General features: G+C 41.2%; 1 protein-coding gene across 1 annotated transcript; it reads left to right on the top strand.

Moving 5' to 3' along the window:
* Window positions 1–881: 881 nt before the first annotated feature.
* Window positions 882–23082, top strand: ANO5 (anoctamin 5). Its single transcript, XM_008937727.1, has 18 exons — window positions 882–923; window positions 1790–1858; window positions 3095–3379; window positions 3739–3852; window positions 5973–6088; window positions 6954–7088; window positions 8356–8461; window positions 8551–8611; window positions 9885–10036; window positions 13563–13637; window positions 14338–14560; window positions 16177–16346; window positions 17407–17504; window positions 17760–17890; window positions 19475–19680; window positions 20682–20863; window positions 21939–22044; window positions 22861–23082. Exons 1-18 carry the CDS (start codon window positions 882–884, stop codon window positions 23080–23082), a joined length of 2493 nt encoding a protein of 830 aa, XP_008935975.1.
* The last annotated feature ends 250 nt before the right edge of the window (window positions 23083–23332 follow it).

Genomic DNA, 23332 nt, shown 5'->3' with positions numbered 1-23332 from the left:
TCCAAGCCTCAAACCACAACAATGAATAAATCATTAACCACAGAGTCTCTCTAAACAAAACTTAGGATTGAGTTTTTGTGAGACAAACCTTGAGAAGGTTTTTCTCAAAGCCTTCAGCAGATAAGTGGAAATATATTGTCCGTATATGAGATGTATGTGAACGTGGAAAAATAAATGTAAGTTTTAAAAGCATCTAACAAATTATTAATGTATGACTAAGACACAGTCTGCATTGTCCACAAGTGTTATTTCTTCACAAGAAACTCCAGAGCATTAGGACTTTGGGATCTCTGTGCAGAGTAATTTGTTCCTATGCTCAGTGGAAGCAAAGTCTCCCTGTCCCCAGTGGCGCATAGAAAGGAATTTTATCTGATCCTTTCCCACTTTTCACCATGTCAGACAGAAACTTCTGCTTTCTCACAGGCACCACGTAGCTCAAAATTACTTTATTCTCCTGTTTATTGATCACTAGGAGTAACAGCATCATTCTGAAGAAGCAGGTTTATAACAGTTGCCTGTCTCCCTTGGATAGCTAATCATGCAGTGCTGCCTCTGTGCTGGGCATATTGGTCCTGCTGGACTTCGGATCTTGCTTTGTTACTCTTATCAGGATGGTTCATTGGAACCAAGTGTGAAGTTACCCTGGACAGGTTTCCAAGATAAACACAGCAGTGTTTCAAGAGGTGAATCCTCAACTAGACGCTCTCCTTTATAGGCCACAGTGCTCCAATGGTACATTTTGTCCATTTTAAGCCTTTGACAGCAACATGAAGAAAAGCAGTATTTGGCAAGAAAAGGTGGAGCATTGGTTTTTTTCAGTAGACTGATTTTTTCCTTCAGAGATGGTTGTTTCAAGTGACTGGAAAGTATAGTACGTTGACATGGGCTTTGGAGAAGGTGGCTTATGGGAAGAGAGGAAGGTGGTAAAAAGAGCATAATTTCCATTAGGGCACTGCTATTCCTCACACAAAGTGTATAGTGAGGAAAGATCAGTAAGATGGGGCCAGACCCTCTGGCTCTATTACAGGGCAGCACAGCTGGAGGAGGAGCTCGCTGGTGTCTCTACCCTCTGAGCTGACTTATTTGGCTCTCATCCAGTGTTTGCTGAGGAAAGAACATATGCCAGCGTGCTTTGTGTGGAGAAAATGTAATCCAGAATAGCACATAGCTTTGGATATCAAGCTTGAATGTCAGCTTTTGTATAGTCCTTTCAAATGTTATCATAAATCACCTTTTGGTTGTATTGTCCTCTGTTAGATCAGTGGGCCAGCAAACAAGTTCTCTGGTGTGTTTGTGCAGGTGCATGCAGACAGGGTTGTGGGATCAGTTAATTAAAAAATAGTGCATGGAATTGTATGTGCCCCCAGAATGTGCTAGACCTCTGGAATTATCATATTTACCAGTTTATCTAGGCCGCTGTCTAATTTGATATTAAATAATATTTGACAGAAATCAGATGTAACAAGTAAAAAAGGCAAGGCCACTAACACAGGAAAATACTTCAGTGTTCATGGTGTAGATTTGAGGGTCATTAAAGCTGTTGTTCAGTCTGTATTCATTTATCTGAATGCAATGCAAATAGGGCAGCCTACTCCACTGACAAGCAGGAAAAGGAAGTGGGTTTTTACCTATGTTTGAAAAAATGTGTGCATTCTTTTACAAAGGTCACATAGCAGTAAGGGGTTGTCATCAAGGCAGTTAGGAGGGGTGAAAAACAGTGGAGTCATCAGTAAGTGATCAGCTGGTTGCTGACTTGGTCATTTAATAAAGGATCTTTATTTCTTTTCAGGAAAGAAGAAGAGAATTTGAGAGCAATCTGCAAAAGGCTGGTTTGGAACTAGAAACAGAAGACAAGAAGGTAAAAAGAAAAACAAACAAAAAAAGCCCAAACAAAAAAACCCCAAACAAACAAACAAACAAAAAAAAAAACACAAGCAAAAACCACACACACACAAAGGAAAAAATAGGACCAAGAAATAGACCTGCAAATTACCAATTGATATATACTACTTTGTTTCTTTAAGAAAAATTACAAATGATTCTAGCAGATTTCAGTGAAGTGTGTCTAGTTTAGACAAAACAAGGATATGTGCTGATCTGAGTTATTTTTCCAGATAAGTTCAGAAGAGTTGTGGGAACAAAGTAATTCTGGTTCAGGAGGAAGTGGTGGGTTTTGATTTTGTAACCAAAAGTGAGACGCCCCAGAAGAGCTGTGACTTCATTTAGCCCCTGCAAATGGGACTTGTGCTCCCAGCTAGATGTGGTCCCACCTAGCAACCAGTAACACGTGTGGGAGTTCAGGGACTGGATTAATGTGTGCCCACTGGTTGTGGTGGTGAGGAAGGACCTTGGTGTAACAGCTTGAGGATGCTTCATTAGTGTTGCTGTTCTGTTTGATAACTGGAGAACAGGGCTGCTGACTTCCCCAGGCAGCATGGTCTCCCTCAGCCTGACATTCGGCTGGGCAGACTAACTCCACACGAAGTTCAGGCTCTGTAACATCCCCAGCTGGGGATTCGTTGAGCAGTCTGTTAAAAACACTTTTTGATTGCTGTTTTCTGCTGTGCAAGCAGAGGAACAGTAAAGAGCATGTGCTGTGGGGTGAGGCCTGTGATAAGATTATTCCTTATCACAGCTGCGAGGCTGTAACAGATCTTAGCTCTGGTTGGTAAGCGGTTTCTGCAGTCTTGTGTGCTCTGCTCTGCTGAAGGAAAACTGCTCCCTCCAGGAAGGAATAGCTTCAGAGTCCAGCACGGGGCCCTGCAGGACGGGTGCTGCCAAGGGGCCAGTCCTGCACACTCCTACACTCTCAGAGTGCAATGAGTTTTTAGGCCTCGGTGTACAAGGTTAATGTAGTTTGAAAAGCCTTCATGAGCTTTCAGTAGTGCAAATGTTATTTTCATGAACAACCAACCACTCAGATAAGCTTTTCACTTAAAACACAGATACACACAAAATATCTCCCTATTTCCCTCTCTTTTTTTTGTTATAAAGCATTCAAAACTAAAGGCAGTGAATTTTGTACAACTACTCTGATAAATCTCGCAATAAAACCCAGTTTAGTCTGATGTCTGATTTAACTTCCCTGGGGCAGGAATCTGAAGATGGCAAGATTTATTTTGTGAAGATCCATGCCCCATGGGAGGTTCTGATCACGTATGCAGAAGTGCTGAACATTAAAGTTCCCATCAAAGAAAATGACATCCCCTCCACAGTGGAGAACCCCCTGGACTGTATGCTTGCACCACTCAGGCTTCCCGAGAAGGTGATGCATCCTGAACCAGATTATTTCACGGCACCATTCAGCAAGGACAAGCAGGAGCTGTACCTCATTAATGACGAGAACACGTTCTTCTCACCCTCCATGAGAAACAGAATAGTACGTATGTTAAGTTGCCTGCTTCTCCTTACATGTAGATTGTCGTGGTCCTGTTGGGATACTCCTGCAAGGAAGGAGTTTATAGACAGTGATATCTGTTGGTAAAGGCGAGGAAGCCCAGGGGCCTGTGCATCTTTCTCAGAAATCTGGAATAGTACTTGTTGGAATGGATCTTGTGGATGTCCACAAGGCAAGCTGTGCCTTCAGGGGTCTCCTATGGGGGGGAGGGCCTTCTGAAGAAACACTTTTTGCTTTTGCGTATTGTTCTTGCAGATTACACACCGTGTGAAACAACTACAGGTTTCTGTTAAATGGCCTTAAAGCAGGGAAGGTCTGAAATTCTTGTGTTTGAATCTCAGGTTAATTATATTCTTACACGATGTCCATACGGAACAGAAGAAGGGAAGAAAAAATTTGGGATTAAGAGACTGCTAAATAATGGCACCTACACAGCTGCATATCCTCTTCATGATGTAAGTATTTCAGCTTTCTGCTCCCTTGAGCATTCCCCAGTGTTTTTACTCTTTTACCTACTGTGACATTTGCTGTTCCCAGCAGAAATGAAAATGTTCTCCAAGCCTTCCATTTGTGCTGGTAATTGATTCTGTTTTATACTGCACAAGACATGTCTGCCAGCCCTACTGTTTGGCTCTTAGGTGCTGAAATGTTTCTGCCTCTGGATGAGTTTCTAGCATATACTTCTGTGTCAGTCATGTAATTTGTAAAATACTTATTCTATAGTATATTCCTGTAATATCTATGCTACAGCTTAGGTGATAGTACATAATAAAGATGATGACAAGGAATGAGAACCCACTGGAGATGCCTGCGTTCAGCTGTGTGTGTGTGTACAGGGTGTGTATGTAGACACACTGCAGGAATACAGCAGCACATCCTACCTGGAGTTAGGTAACTGCTTTTGGAACCATTCCATGTTGGGACTGATCAGATTTGTTCCATGGGCCCTGCAGATCAGTGTGGTGTGGTCACTTGTCTAATGACTGATCTAGGCTGGGAAGTATTTTGGTACTGTGGTACCAAACCACAGATAATAAAAAGCAGTTTTACAAGAATCTTTTCTATACAAGCACTACCAACCTCAAATGCTAAGAAGTCGTATGAAAAAAATGCAAAAATCTTGAGCCAGACTCACAAATCATTGTCTAAAAAATAACTATTTAACCTTTTAAAATATTTTTAGAATTTGAACTTTAGGTTGTTTAAACTTAAATGCTGAAGACATTCAAAACCTAAATGTTGAATGACATTAACGACATTCAAAAAAAAACCAAAAGGAAACCAAACTGACTATCTGACATAGCTGAATATTTCTAAAGACAGAGTTCTACAACACAGAAATAAAATTACAAGAGCTGTTGGAAACTGTGGTTATTTTGTGCAGTTTCATTTCTGGAAACCTGAAGTTCCATAATTGTCTCAGTATTTGACAGGTAGATGGAGGATAGTGACAAACACCACTGAAGTGAATTCATGTCAGAATTTCATTTTTCACATCCTTGCCTTGCATGGTGGAGCCACAGCCCCGAGTACATGAGAGGGCTCTGGCTGGAGGTGGGAAGCTGCTGCAATTTATGGCCCCCAAGTGTACATCTCGCAGTGAAATGCTTTGGGCTGGGCAGTTTACAGTGAGACTGAAGTACAGAGAATGGGAATTAAATTTGCATTATTTTTCAACTTTAGAGAAGTTTGAACTTCTGCAGTTGCATATATTACCCCAGTGTAAAGGAGCAAACCATTCACTGCAGTGTCTGTAGTGCACAGGAGTGTGTGGCACCAGCAGGATGCTGCTGCAGACACACTGTGCTTGCATGCCAGCTAACCCAGTGCCTGAGACTGACTGAAGTTTTCTGAAACATAGAATCACTATGGTTGGAAAGGATCTATAGGATCATCAAGTCCAACCTTCTTCCCAACATTTCCCTAACCACTAGACCATAGCCTCCAGTGCAGCCAGTTCCAATGCATCACCACTCTCTCACTGAAGAAATTCTTCCTAATGTCCAAACAAAACCTACCCTGAAGCAACTTGAGGCCACTTCCTCTCATCTTATCATCAGTTATTTGGGAGAAGAGACCAACACCAGCTTCTCTACAACCTCCTTTTAAGTAGCTGTAGAGAGCAATAAGGTCTCCTCTCAGTCTCCTCTAGGCTGAACAACCCCAGTTCCCTCAGCTGCTCCTCATAAGGCATGTTTCCCAGCCCCCTCACCAGCCTCGCTGTCCTTCTCTGGACCCACTCCAGCCCCTCAGTGTCCTTGTACTGTGGTGCCCAAAACTGGACACAGTGCTCAAGGTGTGGTCTCACCAGTCCTGAGTCCAGGGGCACCATCAGCTCCTTGCTCCTGCTGGTCACACTGTTTCTGATCCAGGCCAGGAGGCTGTTGGCCTTTTTGGCCACCTGGGCACACTGCTGGCTCATGTCTGTTATCTTAAAACACAACATATATAAAAAGGATTCTGCTTAAGTAAAGTGGTGAAGTAGAGTGCAAAGATTGCACAGACTTTGTTTCCTACATTGTAGCATTTGAGCCTGTCGGTGAGGTGTTGCACCTTTCCTTTGCTTTGCTCCCAGTGCCAGTACTGGAAGAAGGCCAATGACCCCCACTGTGACAACGAGAGGTACACCCTGTACATGGAGTGGGCCCGCTTCCTGCGGTTCTACAAGGAGCAGCCCTTGGACCTCATCAGGTAAAGTGCTGCCTCTGTTTTATTTCTCTGTAATATGAGTGTGTATTCATTTGTAACTTGATCCTGTTGGGATCCTTTTGTTACTTTTAAGATATGAGGATTATTGGCTACTTAATGAAGCAGCAGGTCCTTGAAAGATATGACACAGGTTTTTACTAGCAACTGGGAAAATGTCTTCTTTCAAATCAGCCTAGCCAGTGCTCCTAGGGTCAGGGATATTGCAGATAATTCAGCTGTAGAGGGACACATAATACTTTGCATTTTGTAATCAGTATCTGACACAATTTTTAAAGCTTGATTTGAAATTTTGAAATTGGAAAAACAGTGATAACATCAGTTTTGAAGTTTGACTCTTAACTCCGTACTAAACCTAAATTTAAACTAATCTTACCCAAGGTCTTTTTGATTCATCTCATACGATACAAGGAAGCCATTACTTTATTCACAGGTTGCAGTTGCCCCACTCAAAACACAACCAGTTGTGTTTCTGTGAATTACACATTCATTCCAAGCATATGACCTGAACTGTTGTGCCCAGTTTCATTTGTATATCTCCTTGGAGAATCAAACAAATAAATCTTCATTGATATTAACCTGTGGGAAGGAGAAAGAATGATATTTAAAGCTGGAGCTTCTGCTAGGAGTTAAAAAAGGTTCAAAAAAGGTTCATTCACATGGCACAAGTTCTCACACCTAGATTCAAGTGTCATTTTTCCAGTGTACATCATTTCCTTTACTCATCTGTTAAGAATTTTGCCAAGTTTTTAATTTTGAATCTGGCTACTTTGCTCTATTGCAGGTTTAAACTTTCCTTTGTATTCCTATTAATTGCCTTGTTGTTTTTTTTTTTTTTTTTTTAATTCAGGAAGTACTATGGTGAGAAGATTGGAATCTATTTTGCCTGGCTGGGATTTTACACTGAGATGTTATTCCTTGCTGCAGTTGTTGGCTTAATGTGTTTTCTTTATGGCTTGTTTACAATGGATGAAAATATGAGCAGGTGAGTTTAGTGTTGAAAACCTCCTGGGCTTACGATGGGAAAAGCTAAGCAATGTGAAAATACTGTTCGTGAAAAAAATCACAGCTAACAAGCTTTTACAGCTCATGAGAGGAGACAGATTTGTTCCTGAGGTGTCTCTAATGATGGAAATGGTGGTGAACAGCTACAGTCACAATTAGTAAGACTCATTTTGTAGGTGAAAAGCAATATTTTATTGCCATTTGGCAATAGCTTGTTCTTTTGGAGTGTCTGCAATACATAAAGCCCTAAGACTGCCACTGACATCTCTCAAAATTTTCCAGTGTTCATTGTTGTCTTAAGCTTTTCTATTTTAAACTCTTGCAAAGTAGTCCGTTCACCTTTTTGAGTAGGTGATCATTTGTAGTACCAAAACATGAGCACAGGACAGTCAAAGGTCATCCAGTCAAAGAGGGATCCAGTATCTCCGAAGCCAGAGTTTACTTCTTTTAAAGTAAGCATTGTGTTTGTTCCTTTAAGGGTCCCAAGATTTATTGCATTCAGGGATTTTGGGGGCCAGTGTGAACAGTTTCACAGAGGAAAAGAGAGTTAACGTTTCATTGCTTACTGTTTTTTGTTAGAAGGCTTCCAGAAAATTGTGAAGTTTAACCATAAAAGACGAATAACAGGTTAAAATTCTCATCCATTCCATTGAATTACGTTGTTTTGAGAGTTATATTTTAGCTAGGTTCAGAATTCACCTGGGAATACTCTACACATGTTCAGATTTCTCAGGATGCTCAAGGGCTATCATAGGATTGTAAACTTAGCCCATTGTAGCAGTTAAATTGAAATAGCAAATTTTACTGTAGATAGCAAAGCTGATTAATACCTCTGTTTTTAGAAAAGGTGTTTTGAGAGCTTTTTACCTTTCCAGTGAGATATAAACCTTTATTTCTCATCAGCTACTAACCCCACAAGAAATAACATGGTTTACATCTCACCTGAAGACAGTGCATGTGCAGTACAACTGCTTCCAGGCTTCCAACTTGTTACTGAGAAACCAGCAAGCCCATACCAAGTGGATTGCTAGTTCTCCTCCTTGCAGCAGCTGCTGTGTTCCTTGGCTTGTCCAGACCAGCCACAGGTTAACACCAGTGAATGGGACAAGAGCTGGCATCTTGTCTGTGAAGCTGAGAATGTTGAGCTGTGAAAAAATGAAACTCTTAATTTCTTTTTTAAATAAATGTCATACGTAAGTTTGTCAGAAGCTGTGAAAACAGGCACTTTACAACGTTTTTCTCCTCAGCAAAGAAATCTGTGACTCTGCGATTGGAGGAGAGATCATCATGTGCCCTCTTTGTGACCGGGAGTGTGACTACTGGAGACTGAACACCACCTGTGAGTCCTCCCAGGTCTGTGTCTCCTTCTCCACCCACTTGTCGTTTTTGTTCATACTGAAAACTGTTTTGGTACTAACCTGTCCCTGTGTGTTCTGTTGCAGTATTCCCATTTGTTTGACAACGTGGCAACTCTTTTTTTTGCCATTTTCATGGGCATATGGGGTGAGTACATCAGATAAGTTTTATGTCAAGCAATGATGAGATTTTGGGCAAACTCCTGAGGGGGACACTGAAAGCTTTTGTGTCCTTGCTCTGAGTGGTGGTCCATCACTACCACTTCATTAGCATCACCTGTAGGATGAGAATTTCTACTCCAGTGATGTTCATACATTATAGTATGTTTTGGTAATGCAGAAGTAGGTGGATTTCCTGACTTTCTGCTGGCATGGTTTCACAAAGAAAGTCTGGTTCAGACTTTAAGATCACATTGTCTTGAATACATGTTATTGTCTTAAACTCTGTGAAGGTTTATAGATGCATGATAGTACAGTAATGTTTCTTATTTCCTTAAAAACCTTTTCCCCTGTTGCATACTGTTTGTAGGAAATATCATAATTAAATCTTTGATTTGTATGTAGATAATTCATTAACACAGAAAGATCTTTGTTTGCTAATGGAAGATGTTTGTGTGTTTATTGAAGTATCTAGCCACTAACGTTTTTCATAGTGAATTCTCAAAAAAAGTTCAAATAAGATGATGATGTATGGCTATTTTACTAAACTTTTTTTTGGTTTTAAGCATGAGCATTTGAGTGACATGGATTAGTCATTCAGGAAGTATCAGTAAAAGGTTTTAGAACTGCAGAAAGAAGATAAGCTTCCCCGTGTTTGTGTAAACAGTAAAGCCTCTCCAGTTCAAATAACAACAGTCATATTACTAGAGGATTACATTTTAAACTAGTTTATAGAGGGCTTTAGAAATGTTATACAGTATTATAGTCTTTGTGGTTGTTTACTTGATATATAAAATTAGTTCCCTTTAGTCTCTTAGAAATTTCTTAAGCCAGCCTCGCTCTTCATCATTTGAACAGCATCAGACATTCACCATCTGTACAATGACCGTGATATCAAATAATCATCAAAAAGTAACAGAAATCTTTGAACATACTACTTGAAAACAGTTCTGCTTATTTGTAATAGTTGTTTATGTGTTACAGGTTTATACACAAGCAGTTAGTTAAATTACCACAGTCATGTGTTACTTCTGTGTTGCTATTTGCATATGAAAATTAGTTAAACTGTAATTGAACATGGGCATCATAACCATGGAATTACCCATATCCTGTCTTGATATCTTCCTTGTCATCTGCTTCTGGAATTCCATTAGCTAGTAACTAAGACCACAGAATAGGAGCCAGTGCAGAAAGAAGTTTAACTTGGTTCGTTATCCTCTTCACTTCTCCCTTAACTGTATTTTAACATTGCCAAATTGCAGTTACACTTTTCTTGGAGTTTTGGAAGAGACGGCAAGCTAGACTGAAATACGAGTGGGATTTGGTCGATTTTGAGGAGGAACAGCAACAACTGCAGCTGAGGCCTGAGTACGAGGCCAAGTGCACCCAAAAGAAGAAGAATCCTGTAACTCAGGTAATGAGTGTGCTGTGTTGACACGCACACAGATTTGGTTGCATTCTGACAGTTTGATAATGTGAGATTTCTGTCTCAGAAACATCTCATGGCAAGGCAAAGATTTGTGTGCCACACATAAGCAGTGCCACATTTGTCCTGGAGCAGGGCAGGCCCCTGGCTACAGCATCTCCAGAGAGCGGGATTCATGGCAGCAGCGAGTTTGGTACATCCTCACTGAACACAAAAATGGCCTCCAAGATGAGAGCAGGATTTGGAAATGTTTTGTTTTCTCGCTGAAGGCATCCAGCCAGTGCTGAGGCTTGTGCTGGTTGATTGACTGCTGTCAGAGAGAAGCACTGAAATGCTGAAAGCAGCATAGCTGTGTTAGCACCAATGAATGCAGGGGCTCGTTTCCCCTGGCGCAGGGCCAGTGTGGTGTGGCTCTCCTGCTTTCTGGTCTAAAGGTGACAAGAACTGAAGGCCATCAGCACGCTGGCCTCCTGCACATGACAGGCTTACCCCATCTGTTGGACCATAGCTCTTTTCCTGCAGATGTCATTTGTTTAAGATTTTGAGACAGAATAAAGGAGAACAGGGCAGTTTTGCTTCTGGAATTTGTGTATCACTTTCATTAGTTATCCTCTACTAATTTTAATTTCTGCTGGAAACTGATGTATTAAATTGGGAATACAAAGGCAGAGTTGATAGCTTTCACTTGGCTAACACGATCTTTACAGTGTCCTTCCTGTTTCAGGGAAGCAGTCTCTGAAATCTTCAGGGCTCTAAACTTTCTCCTCCCTGCAGAGCACAGGAAGAAGCAGTCGTCTCGATCTAAAGATACACGAGTGGGACTGACTGTGGTTTGGCTTGTTTGGGGAACTCTAGAGAGATGAAGGTTGCTAAAGCCCTTTGTAGTAAATCTAATTGAGATTAACCACACTATTTAACTCTGTTAAATGCTCTGTATAAATACCTACTAGATGTTAATTGTCTTTGTTTAAATTTAATTTAGATGGAGATTATATGAGAAATTTACAATTAGATGGTTGCACTCCAATACAACATCTACCACCTCAAGTTTCTATATTATTTAATCATCCTTTCTCTTCCTAGAATTACCTAGGAAGGTAATTAAGTCAACTTACTTTAGTCACAAGTATACTTAAATAACACAGTTGTCAGAAAAGAAATAGAAGCTTAGCCAGACCATGGGAAGAATTATTCTTACATAAACAGTAGCCCTGTCTTTCAGGGCTTGTCTCCTTAATTATTAGGAAATAACTACACTAATCTACTTCTTATGAGAGACATTTTTTTCTGTCTCTCCTTCCCCTTCATTAATGCTGCTGTTCTGCCTGTAACCTGTATGAGTTACAGAGTGATCTTTGGCAACTGTGCACTCTGAGTTTGAGTGTAGCTCTGCTGAGATGGTGACTTCTGCATGCTCTGGAAAACGCTCTCAGGTAAATCAGTGTTTCATTAGCTAGTTAAAAACAGATGCCTGCCTGTTGTGTGTGTCCCCCTGTCCATGCTCAGGCTCACAACCCATGGGGGTTGTCCTGTGAGGATGGGGAAGTAATGGACAGACCTGTGGGCTGTGGTTACACTGAGCAGGGGCCAAAGCCGGGAGTCTGGTGAGGTGAATCACTGCAGCAGATGACAGCAGGGTTGGCATGGCTGAGGTGCATTTCTACAACTGTCCTGAGGGAGAAAATGGTTCTCTCTCTAAATTAATGCAGATCGCTTGGGTAGAATGGTTTATTTGGACTTTATTTTAGAAACAGAAATTGGACTGTAATATATTTTTTTTGTATCTCAGAATTGAGATACTGCCCTGTTCTGTGCTTTCTAAGTATGCATTAATAATTGCTATAAAAATTCAGTGACTGGACAATCCTTTATTTTATGACATCTAAATTTATTACCTTGGTGGATTTTCGTGAGCTTTGGTGCAGCAGGGTGTGCAGTGATCCTCATCAGTAACCAGTTGTAGCAAATCATACAAGTTAGCCACACTGGCCTTAAATTAACACCTTATTTGGTCATGGTGCTAAACTGTTTAACTAGGTGATAGAAAAGGTCTGGTTTTGCTGATTACAGTAGTATATAAATTTACATAAATAATGAAGCATTCCATTCAAACTGTCATTACACACTGCTGCCTGCATTGTGTTCTAGAGTAGAAAACTTGAATGTGTGAAAGATTTGCTCTTAGTATACAGTATGTATTATTTATTAGTACGTAATCAGTATAAAATGTTATGAGCCTATGTAAAACTACCTGATATCTGTGCTTATATCTTCAGCTGTTTTTTTATAGTTCTGTTAATAGAGCCTTTAACTGCTATCATCAAACAACTCATTGTGACTCAATGCTGCAGTATTGATAGTTGTGTTTAGCAAATATACTTAGGCAGATACAGGCAGTATCTCCTGAGAGAACAGCACATCACACTCCAAACAAAATCACGTTGGGTTGGTATGAACGTGGTTGGCTGAAGAACAAATATCACCACCCAGGAGCAACCCTTGCAGAAGAGCTGCTGCTGCTGGGCTGTGTCAGGGAGGAACGCGCAGCGCGGTTCCAGTCCGTGTAGTTACACCACCTTACACCAGCCTGTTCAGCACGTTCTGGGCTCCTGTGCAACAGAAAATAAACTCCCTTCAGCACCCTTATACAGGCACGTTATCTTCTCATGACAAAACAAGCGTTTCCTGGTTCAGGGTACTTATTGATAATATTGTGCTCTCCTGTCATGATCAGTGCCCCTTTTTCCAAGAGTGTAAGCCTGCTGTAGTGCCTCATCCCAAAGATTTATCCAATTCAGATTATTTTTTACTAAACCTTCTTCCACTGGCATTCATTCTTAAGCAGTCCTTTCTTAATAGACGCAATCTGATATTTTAGGACTTAGAATTGGTTGTGAAAAAGAGAACTTTGCATGAACATGGAAGACTGTTCGTGTGCTATATGGGGATACTCACTTGGGTGAGACCTGTCTGCCTGGTGCTGCAGCAGAGATTGGCAACTAATGAATGGAGCCATTTCTTCAATTAAAAAAAAAATAAATTGAAGGAGTGGAGGAAACTGCTCTCTGGCTGTGTAGAAAAACATGGTGCATCCAAGTAAATGATCATTTTAAGAAACGTCAGTGTTAAGAATTTCTTAAAATTTAATCTGGTTTTGGGCTCGGAGCTGTAGGACAGCTGACCTGGCATTACAGTAATGGTGCTGGCTGTCCTCATGAAGGAGGTGATCTTTTTCCTTCAGCTACTGACTGATGTTTGCAAAGGTTTGACCATCCTTTACGAGTACTGTCTTTATGTAGAGCATTCTTTATTTAGAGCTCCTGTTGTGATCTTCCCTCCCTGCCCCCAGCACATTCAGAGTCGTCTCCCATCTGCCCTTTCAGCGGGTGGGTTCTGGAAGGTTTTCCTCAGATGTGGGCACTTTCACAGAGCTGATGAGAGCTCTGTGTGCTGCTTGATGCTTGAATAAGATTATGGATCTGTGAACTGTGCTGTGCTTGCTTGACTGTTTCAGGAGATGGAGCCTTATTTGCCTATAACTAGCCAGGCTGTGCGGTTCTGTGTCTCGGGAACTACAGTATTGTTCTGGGTGAGCATCTTTTTGAACCATCATTGTAACATATACCAGAGTTGCTGCTCATCACTAATCATGACATCATCATAAACTTATTTTAATCATGATATTAACACTTGCTTTTATTGTTATCCTGCAGATTTCTTGCTATCATGTCTAATGCACTTCAGTCCAGATAAAAAAAAAAAAAAAGCCTTTGAAATCTGTCGTTAATTAGTAATTTGATTGGACCTTTTAACACAGGGATAACTTTTTCTCTGTCTTATATGCTGTTAACAGACCATACCAAAACAAAATTGTAGTAAAGGAAAAAAAAAAGAAAGTATTCACTACAATGAAATATCTACATATTCCTCTGCAGAAATACCTGCAGAGTGAATTTCAGGGTGGACAATATAAACTGATTTGTCTCTTCTAATATAATCTGACTCGTCCCTTCTATGAGTCTGTATACTTCTGTACTGTTTGGTTTGTTTTTTAATATTGGGATTTGATTGTCTACTTTTCTTGTGTTAACAAAATAATTTTGTTGGGTTTAGTGTATCTAATATAACAGATTATTTTGCCTGTGTACTTCACGGTTCTGCACTGCTGAACTCATGAAGAATAAAATTTAAAAGTATAAAGCATGGTGGCTTACATCTTATTTCAAAAGCTGCATTGCTGTAGCTGTACTGAGCTGTAACTACCTTTCAAATCTCTGTCCTTTCCTTAGGTGTCCCTGATCATAGCCAGCATGATCGCTGTGATCGTCTACCGCCTGGCGGTGTATGCGGCCTTTGCCAGCCTCATGGAGAACACTCAAACTTTACAGCCCATCCGCGGGCTCCTGACCCCCCAGCTGGCAACCTCAGTCACAGCCTCCTGCCTCAATTTTGTCATCATCATGATACTGAACTTCTTGTATGAGAGAATAGCCATCTGGATTACTGATATGGGTAAGCAGCATTCTTGGAGGCAAACCTTTCAGGGAATCATCTCTGAAGGAACCCACTGGAGGTGCTCTGTGTGCAGTTGGCCTCAGCTGAGGCACAGTGTGAGCACTGGGACATTAACCTGTAGCTTGAAGCAATGGCTCAGTTGTCTCCATGGCCATACTGAACATCTTCCCCGCATTTGAATAGTTATCAGAAGCTGGTTTCTGAACATAATTAAAAATTATCATGTGTTATATTTCAATACAAGTCACCAAAGCAAGATCAGCTGTCTTGATCTAGCAGTATTTCAGTTAGAAATCCTGAAGATCTGTTTCTAAAAGCAGATGACAGGTTTGACAGCCACCTTTACAAGAAGAAGGACAAGATAGTCCTGTCTCTTCCTTTAGTGGAACAGGAAGGAAGCTGGGGGATGGGACAGGACAGCATATTCTCCAGGGTTTTCTCTGGGCACCATTTCCCTTAGCTATGGGTTTACAGATTCCAAGTTAATGCGGGTGGAAGGCAGTGACTGAGCAGGCTGAGGAGCTGTGCCTGAGATGTGTGATTTGGGGCTGTGGCTATTGGCAGCATTACCTGCAGTAAGCTCACTCCAGAGCTGGAGAGCTGGCAGGCACGTCCAGAAAGATCTATTGCTGCTGTAGCAGGTTTTATGTTGGACTGTGGCTTGCTTGCTGGAAATATCCTTCCCTAGAGCTCTTCTTATGTATTTTATTTTGTTTGCCCTTAATGATTTAGATGTACAAGTCCCTGCAGGTGCTTTATAGAAAGAAGTAACTGCAGAATATTCAGCTCGCAGGGGGGAGAGCTGAAAGTATTAGGCAACTGTAGGTAGGACAGCTGTCAAAAGCAGTTGGGTGATGGGTTTTTATGAGGTCTTACAAGAAGAATCAAGAATCGAAAGGTGTTTCTTGCACTTAATGGGATGTTGCATTGAGTTTATTTTGATTTATCATGGACCATCTCTTGTCTTGGAGATGTGTACTGCCTCTCTCTCTTGGCCAAATTAGACCAAAGCAAGAACAAGTAATATGTAAAATTGCCCCTAGCAAAACCAAAACCAAACAGAAAATCATCATATTTTAATCTTTTTTTTTTTCTTGAAGGGCACAAATTATAAGCACGAAGGCTCAGTAATGTTACTTTGCTGCTTGCAAGTGCAGATGAATTTCTTAAGTGTCAGCACTACCTGTGGTCATTGGTTACAGAGGGAGCTAAACCTGTTTATTTGCGTGGGGCTGCTGCCCTCCTCTGGCAGCTGCGCTCAGCCCAGGCCGGGACCCGCCCGGGTCCTGGGTATGGAACGCTGGCTGCAGCTGCCAGTGTCTGCTCAAACTCGCCTCACCCTTCAGTTCCTTATCAAGGTTAGGCCAAATTTGGCGTGCAGACATGCAGGTATAACCTGCCACTGGTGCTCTGACATTGGGTGTCTGACACAAACATCTGAACAGCTCCCTGATGAGAACAACTGTTTGATGAACTGTTTGTAGCTGCCTTTCTTTTTCTGTTTTTTTCTTTTCTTTGAGATGCAGGGGCACTGTGCATGATGAGTATTTATTAATCTCTATCTTTTTAAAGGGAATAGAGGAAAATAAAATTACTGTTTTCTGGTTCCACAGAGATTCCCAGAACTCATATGGAGTATGAGAACAGGCTCACTATGAAAATGTTTCTGTTCCAGTTTGTCAACTACTATTCATCCTGTTTTTACGTGGCCTTCTTCAAGGGGAAGTTTGTTGGTTACCCAGGTGCCTACACATACATGTTTAATCGCTGGCGAAATGAAGAGGTAGGTAGGACTTTCTTGATTAGGGTGAATTAAATAATAATCTACTAGTTTAAACCCTTTATCCCCTCCAAGCCATGCGGTTAGAAACTGCCAGCTGCAGGTTTGGTCTGGAATGAACTGGACCTCAGCTGGTCATCTGGGGCTGATGGAGGGGCTTCCAAGGACTCTTCCTGCTGTTGCTAGTCAAGGAAGCACCAGCAGTGAAGATTGGTGGCTCTCAGTCACAAGGGTGAAAAATTGCAAAGCTTTTCTTGGCCCCAGTTCTCCTGAAGTAGCAGTGGGTCTCGCCGAAGGCCTTAAAAGTAATCCTCTAGGTTGAAAAAAGCTAATATAAAGGGAAGTAGTCTCTGGCTTTTGGGGGTCCTCATTGGCTTTTTGAGGCAATAAGTTTTCAGAGAAACCATTTGGTAAGAGGCACATCTGTAAGCTTTTGCTCTTCCCCCCTCATTTCATTGCTAATTATGCTGTTAGTACAGAGATGAAATACAGTATTTCATGTGAAGTATTGCTTGGGAGTCAGTAGTGGAGGAAAAACTTCATGCAAAACACAATGTATAATGGTGTGCTTACTGATAAGAGTATCTCCTAACACTCCTCTGGCTGCTAAGTTTTTAAGAAGGCCTCAATAAAGAGTTGAAACTTGAAAACTACTCGATACTGTCAGTATTTAGATATCTCTAGTGTAGGAATAGAAAATGAAGGTGCTTGGTAGGGCAGGGTTGAAAGCTATCCGTAGATTCACCTTGCTGGGGCTGCACACAGATCCTGCTGCCCCATCTTTGTGTACCTGCACAGTGGTCAGCCTGAGGCATCTCTGGATTACTCTGCCTACAAATGGTCATTATGTTTTGGCGTGTGTTTTATCGAGCACATTGAGCCTTGAAAGCCCATCTGTAACAGCTTTCCTGTGAGGGTATCATAGCTGGCAGTCCAGGTGAAAGTTTAAGTGTTGTTCTATAAAGTTTTAAGAACTCTTCTTTCTTTCATTTGTGCAGTAGTAGTAGATAGGATCTGGGCAGGTCCCTTACTGACGTGCAGTAACCCTGGTCTGTCTCTGCAGTGCGACCCCGCGGGCTGTCTGATAGAGCTGACGACCCAGCTCACCATAGTCATGGCTGGCAAGCAGATCTGGGGCAACATCCAAGAGGCCATTGTACCGTAAGTCATCTCCTCACTCAGATGTGCATGTTACAGACAGAGGAAGTGCTTGAAAGGAGTGATAATAAATACTGCCATATGAAGAAGCTAAGGAAAAATCTGTAAATTAAGCACGATTTTGGACAAGCAGACTCAGACATTTGGCCACTTTTTGTGAAAGGCATGCACATAAAAGCAGACTGCAACAAGGAGCTTGCTTAGAGGAAGGGATGCTTGATTTCCTGCTCACACTGTTAACTTTTTCTGCTTATACAGCTGGATTTGTAACTGGTGGGGACGCCGGAAGGCCAGAAACAATCCCGAAAATCTGTACAGTCGCTGGGAGCAAGACCATGATCTGCAGACGTTTGGAGCCTTAGGCCTGTTCTATGAATATCTAGAAATGGGTAAGTTTAAAAATACACATATTGAACTGGGGACAGTGCACCTTGTACTGACACTTCCAAATAAATAGCAGCTCAGTTGTTATGAGATGATGCCTCCACTTTCATCTGGTGAACAGTAGATGATTAACTGCTGGAAATGGTTAAATAGGTCAGCTCAATTGAAAAAAAAAGCTGCCTGTGCATCTTAGACTGCAGGGAATTTCACAGAAGCGCTGCAAAGACTGTTTGTTTCCCTCCTCTGAATGGGGAACATTATGCTCTGTGCAGCCAGCTGCCTTGATGTCTGTTCTGTTCTTGTTCCCAGGCTTGTTCTCAGCTCACGTCAGTGGAAGTTGTATGTATGGGATGAGTGTCAGCCTGCAAGGATGGGTACTGCAGGCAGGAGATCTGCAAACTGCATCAGGGAGAATCCACTTAGTTCTAGGGTTGCACCAGTGAGTGCGTCAATACAGGCCAATAAACCAGCAGAGGGAGCATGGGTAATACAATCAGATTTTTCAAAGCTAACATGAACAGATCAGCATATGAAATTGCTTTACAAAATCTGAGAAACTAGAACTAGAAATTGAAGCCAAACTAAATCTTAAAGACACTAAAAAAAAAAAATCATATTTGTCTATTGTTAGGACAAAATTTGTTGAAAAGTGGACCTTTGTGGTGTTTTATTTCTGCAGAAGTAATTGTAAGTGTCCTAGGTTGCCTCAAGATGTGTGGCTTTATTATTGTCACTTCATAGACATCATGATATTTTGTGTAGGACTGTGATCTTGTGAAATTAATATACTCAGAACCATCAGTGTTGTCAGCTACGCCTGTTCATAGGTGTCCTTGCTCTTCCTGAATCACAGCTGAACCAGAACACTCCAGGACTGGCCTGGGGCTGCTAAGCTAGTAGGAATTTGGTTCCTTGTCTAAGAAGAAGAACTGATGACTGAAATCATGGAAGAGCTGGTGACTGGTATATGGGAATTTTATTTTTATCCACTGCCTTAAACCAGTCAAGATGTTCTATTTCCTGTCTTTGAAACATAGTGGCAGTACTGGCTCTGCACTGAGAACTGTCACATTCTGTACCAACAGACAGTTCATTTTGGTCATGACTAAAGGGGTCATATATGTATTTTATTTGCAATTCTTAAACTAAAGTTAAGACTTCCCAGTGAACTATTACATACGAAATTGGTATTAAGATTTTGACTACACCAATAACAATGGGTGGAGGTAAGGCTCTGATAAAAATATTTCCTGCTTCTCTTGTAAGAGTGTAGCTGATGAGTAAAAAGAAAATGAACTGCGGTAGAGAAAAACTAACCTGGTTTGATTCCTCGTTCCTAATTTCTGTCATTTGACAGGACCCAGGTGCCCCCTTCCCTTGGATGCTGCTTGGTGGAAGCCCTAAGAGACTAGAGAAGTCTCAGGGCTTGGGTGGGTTGTCACTTAGCTCAGGCCAGCCTGGAGGTGACTTGTTGTGCAGCCTGGCTTTGCCTGGTTTGTTGTTTGTATGTGAGTGGCAAAGTGCATATTTCATTGACATCCTGAGGGTACGTTTGTAGGGGCAGGTTTTGACACTTTTCTCCCTTGCAGTCATTCAGTTTGGATTCATTACTCTCTTTGTGGCATCCTTTCCCCTGGCTCCTCTCCTTGCACTGATGAATAATATCCTGGAGATTCGAGTAGACTCCTGGAAATTAACCACTCAGTACAGGAGACCTGTGGCTGCAAAAGCACACAGCATAGGAGTGTGGCAGGAGATCCTGAACGGAATGGCCATCTTGTCTGTTGTCACTAATGTGAGTATGTTAACTGTCCTGCATCAGCTTTGATTCTTCCACCTACTCAGATTTTGCAGATTTAAAAATCAGCTGATGCTTTTTCTCCTTCATCAACAGTATTCACTTTCTCATGTTACCCCATGGAGATACGGTCATTTGAGTGGCTCAGTTTGTCCATATGTTGGATGATGTTCCCTTGTCTATGTTATCCAGCATTTTGGAGTGGCTTAACCCAGTCCCAAGCTTAGTCTGGTGAAGCACATTGCCCAGAGAGGACCGTAGGGAACAGCAGAGATAGATTAATTCTGTCAGCCAGATGATATTTCTGTCTTGTCACTGTGAGGCTCTTCTATGGGAATGCTGCTCATTCACCTGCTTCTGGATCCCCCTGCGGGGGCAGTGGCCCCGAGTACTTCTTATGGACTAATGCTATGCCAATATTTTGTCTAAAGTATCACGTAAAGTAGAATGCTGAGCAACAGAGTTGCCTCTTTTTAATGCAGAATATCAAACAGTATCAGATTTGCAAGTGTCTGAAGCAGCAAAAAGCAGAGAAACCACTTGCAGGTATTGCCTAATAGGCAAGATACCTGAGCATCTTCAGTATCTTGGGCTTCCAGGCAAAACGTGCTGGTAGCCATCATGTCCTTTTTATGGCAGCTGGAGAAAATGGCTCCCCTCCTTTCCGAAAGTGATCGCATGCTGGATTTGATGTGCTTTCTCAAAAGCACATCTCCTCTGTCTCTACCGAGTGATGTCCTCACAGATAGAAGACAGTTTGGCATGAGGGGATATTTGGGATTTGGTGACTTCCATAAGGACTGTTCAGTGAGTGCTGGTCCTTGCAGCAGAGGCTGCAGGCAGCATCTTTACCAAGGTGAAGTGCCCTAATCATGCTCACTCTTGCTTAAAAGATGTTGGGTCATGATACAGAGTCACAGTACCAAAACCTCTTTATGAGCCTGCTCTGGAGATTTGCATGTCAATTCCTTGAGTTCTCTTTTCAATTTCTTTTTCAGGCTTTTATTGTTGCTTTCACATCAGATATGATCCCTCGGTTAGTTTACTACTATGCTTATTATGAGAATGAAGACTCTCCCATGTCTGGGTACATCAACAATAGTTTATCAGTGTTTCAAATCTCAGATTTTCCTGACAGAAACAAGCCTAAACTGAATCCAGAAAACTTGGTCATATGCAGGTTGGTGTAACAATCAGTACTTTATCACTTTGTTTAAGATACAGTCTAAACATCAATGCAGACCTAAATAGTCCTCTAGAAATTAAATGATGTCCTTCTTGTTCTAAAGTGTGAGAAGTAATATTTAAGCTGTTAACAAGGCGGTGCAGGAGATGGTAAGAGATCGTGCCAGTAATGAAAAAAAAAATCACCTTTTTGTTGTTTGAGTCTCATGTTGGTTTGGTTTTGGTTTTTTACTTAATTGAACTATTGATTTTTGAACAATGGGGGAGATTCATGTCCCTAAGGTTGCAAACCAGCATATATTTTCAAAGGTTTTTAGATTGAAATGCATAAGTGGACAAGGAAGTATCATTAAGGAGTTGTTTACATTCCAAAGCTGAAAATGAGATACAGTATTTAAAGTCAGTCATTACTGGGCTAGATACCACCAAGAATCTGGGCCATCCTTTTGTTAAAAAAAAAATAGTCCTTTCTCACTAGAAGCAGCACTGGAGGCTCTAGAAGAATTGAGAACGAACTTTGGAGGAGTCCACGGTAAAAGAAAGGTATTGATTTGATGAAAAAAAAAATTCCCCAGACAAATGAACCAAGCAAAAAAGACCCCAGCACTTCAAGGAGCAGCTGCTTTTGTATGATGCTGTAGCTTTAAAGTCCCAGGAGTCTTTATCCTGCTTATACACATGAGTGTAGAACACACACTGAAGACTGTCCTGCCATTAAATGCTGCATCTGTCCAGTCCATAATCTGTCAACACGTGTCACATTTATTCAATACTCTGTCCTGTATTATTTGATCATTGCCTGAAAAAAAAGAGTAACCTGTGTGCAGAATTTCACTTCTCACACATCTTCACCTCACCCTTGCTGCTGGGAATGTGAGGGCCTTTAAGCAAACCTAAGATGGAAACAAATTGAGAGGCAACCTTTTTTCTGCCAAAGGAAACAGACCATTTAGAACAAGATGAAAGGGCTCCTTAAGTGACAGCTGTATTTGCCTGTAAGTGTCACTGAGCTTGTAGACTGTCTCAGACTGAGTGTGACATTTCACCTTTGCATGTTTTCTATCCAACAGGTACAGAGACTATCGATATCCTCCAGATCATGAGAGGAGATATTTACACAGTATGCAGTTCTGGCACATTCTTGCTGCAAAACTGGCCTTCATAATTATTATGGAGGTATGTTCCCTAACAAATTTCCTTGTGAAATTGGTACCTTAGAGATATTCTAGGTAGTTACTAATGTTACAGAAAATAGAATTGCTGAGGGTATACAATAGTTCCTTCACCAAGTAATACTAAACACTCATGTCCTAAATTATTATTATAACTACATCTTTTAACTTCAGGAGTTCACCTCAGAGTACAGCTGAAGAGACTGCTGAATTTGATCTAAATAAAACAGCAAAATAAAAAAGGTCTTTGTGCAGATGGAAGAGACATGAACACTCCTACTGGTTTCATTAGAGAGCTGTATGTGAGATGACTGTATTCAAAATCCAGAAGGCCATTCTGTTGTGGTGTATATTGGCTAAAAAAAGCTTAACCAATAATTTGGGTAGCTGGCACTTCAGTGTTAAGCCAATGTCTTGCAAGTTTGAATGGGAAAAGGGAGTTGTTAAAGTGCTTTTATCAGTTCTATTGTATCTTATCAGTTCTCAAATAGCTGAGTGTTACCAGCACCACCATGTGAATTTCCTAAGAAGCCACACAGAGGTACTGGGAAGTGATGCTGAGGTTTCAGAACCTGACACCTTCCTCTTGGGTTTGCTAATTCATAAATGGTTTGGAATGAAAGTTTCTGCATAAAAGGAAGTGTTTGAATCTTTGTGCACATCTCAGATACACATGAGCTTGTTGTGGATTTTTCCAGGACAGCAAAATGAAATGTATTCTGTTTGTGAACAAATAGCAATCTATTTGGTGTTAGATAAAACAGTTGTCATTTGGTAGTGGGCTGTTACATTTCTCCTGGCTTCTTTTCTTTTTTTCCAGCATGTTGTATTCATCATCAAATTCTTTGTAGCATGGATGATTCCTGATGTCCCTGCAGACGTGAAAGCCAAAATAAAACGTGAAAAGTACTTGACACAGAAAATCCTGCATGAGTATGAACTCGAAAAGCTGAAGGAGAGACTATGTCAAGGTGATAAACGAGCCACGGAAAAGGAATTCATCGCCACAGAAGGGAGAGTGGAGTTGTCCAGAGCAATGTAGCTGAAGAACACCTGTTTGGGATTTAGCTCACTTCAGCTTTTTTTTATCTGTGATTTGCTCAGTATGCATCATCTTGAAAGCTACAGGACAGTCTCAACCCTTTGCTTTCAGTCCAAAGATCTTAGACTTATCTTTAGAAGTCTTGCTGAGCATTTTACATTTAGGAAATCTACCTAACTGTATGACTTCAGCACTGTTTTCTCTTACCCATCACTTTGAATAATAAGTGTAATCTTGTAATCCTGGAATT

The sequence above is a fragment of the Merops nubicus genome, unplaced genomic scaffold (assembly GCF_000691845.1).
Source record: "Merops nubicus isolate BGI_N331 unplaced genomic scaffold, ASM69184v1 scaffold53293, whole genome shotgun sequence".
Classification (NCBI taxonomy): Eukaryota; Metazoa; Chordata; class Aves; order Coraciiformes; family Meropidae; genus Merops; species Merops nubicus.
The sequence above is the reverse complement of the archived record's forward strand: the minus strand, read 5'-3'. Positions and strand labels throughout refer to the sequence as shown.

Bases quoted from the DNA above. Each gene is read 5' to 3' on its own strand.
- ANO5 (XM_008937727.1), top strand. From the start codon at position 882: ATGGGCTTTGGAGAAGGTGGCTTATGGGAAGAGAGGAAGGTG. The intron at 6,089-6,953 runs GTAAAGTGCTGC...TTTTTAATTCAG, and splicing joins CAGCCCTTGGACCTCATCAG to GAAGTACTATGGTGAGAAGA. The intron at 17,891-19,474 runs GTAAGTTTAAAA...TCTCCCTTGCAG, and splicing joins CTATGAATATCTAGAAATGG to TCATTCAGTTTGGATTCATT.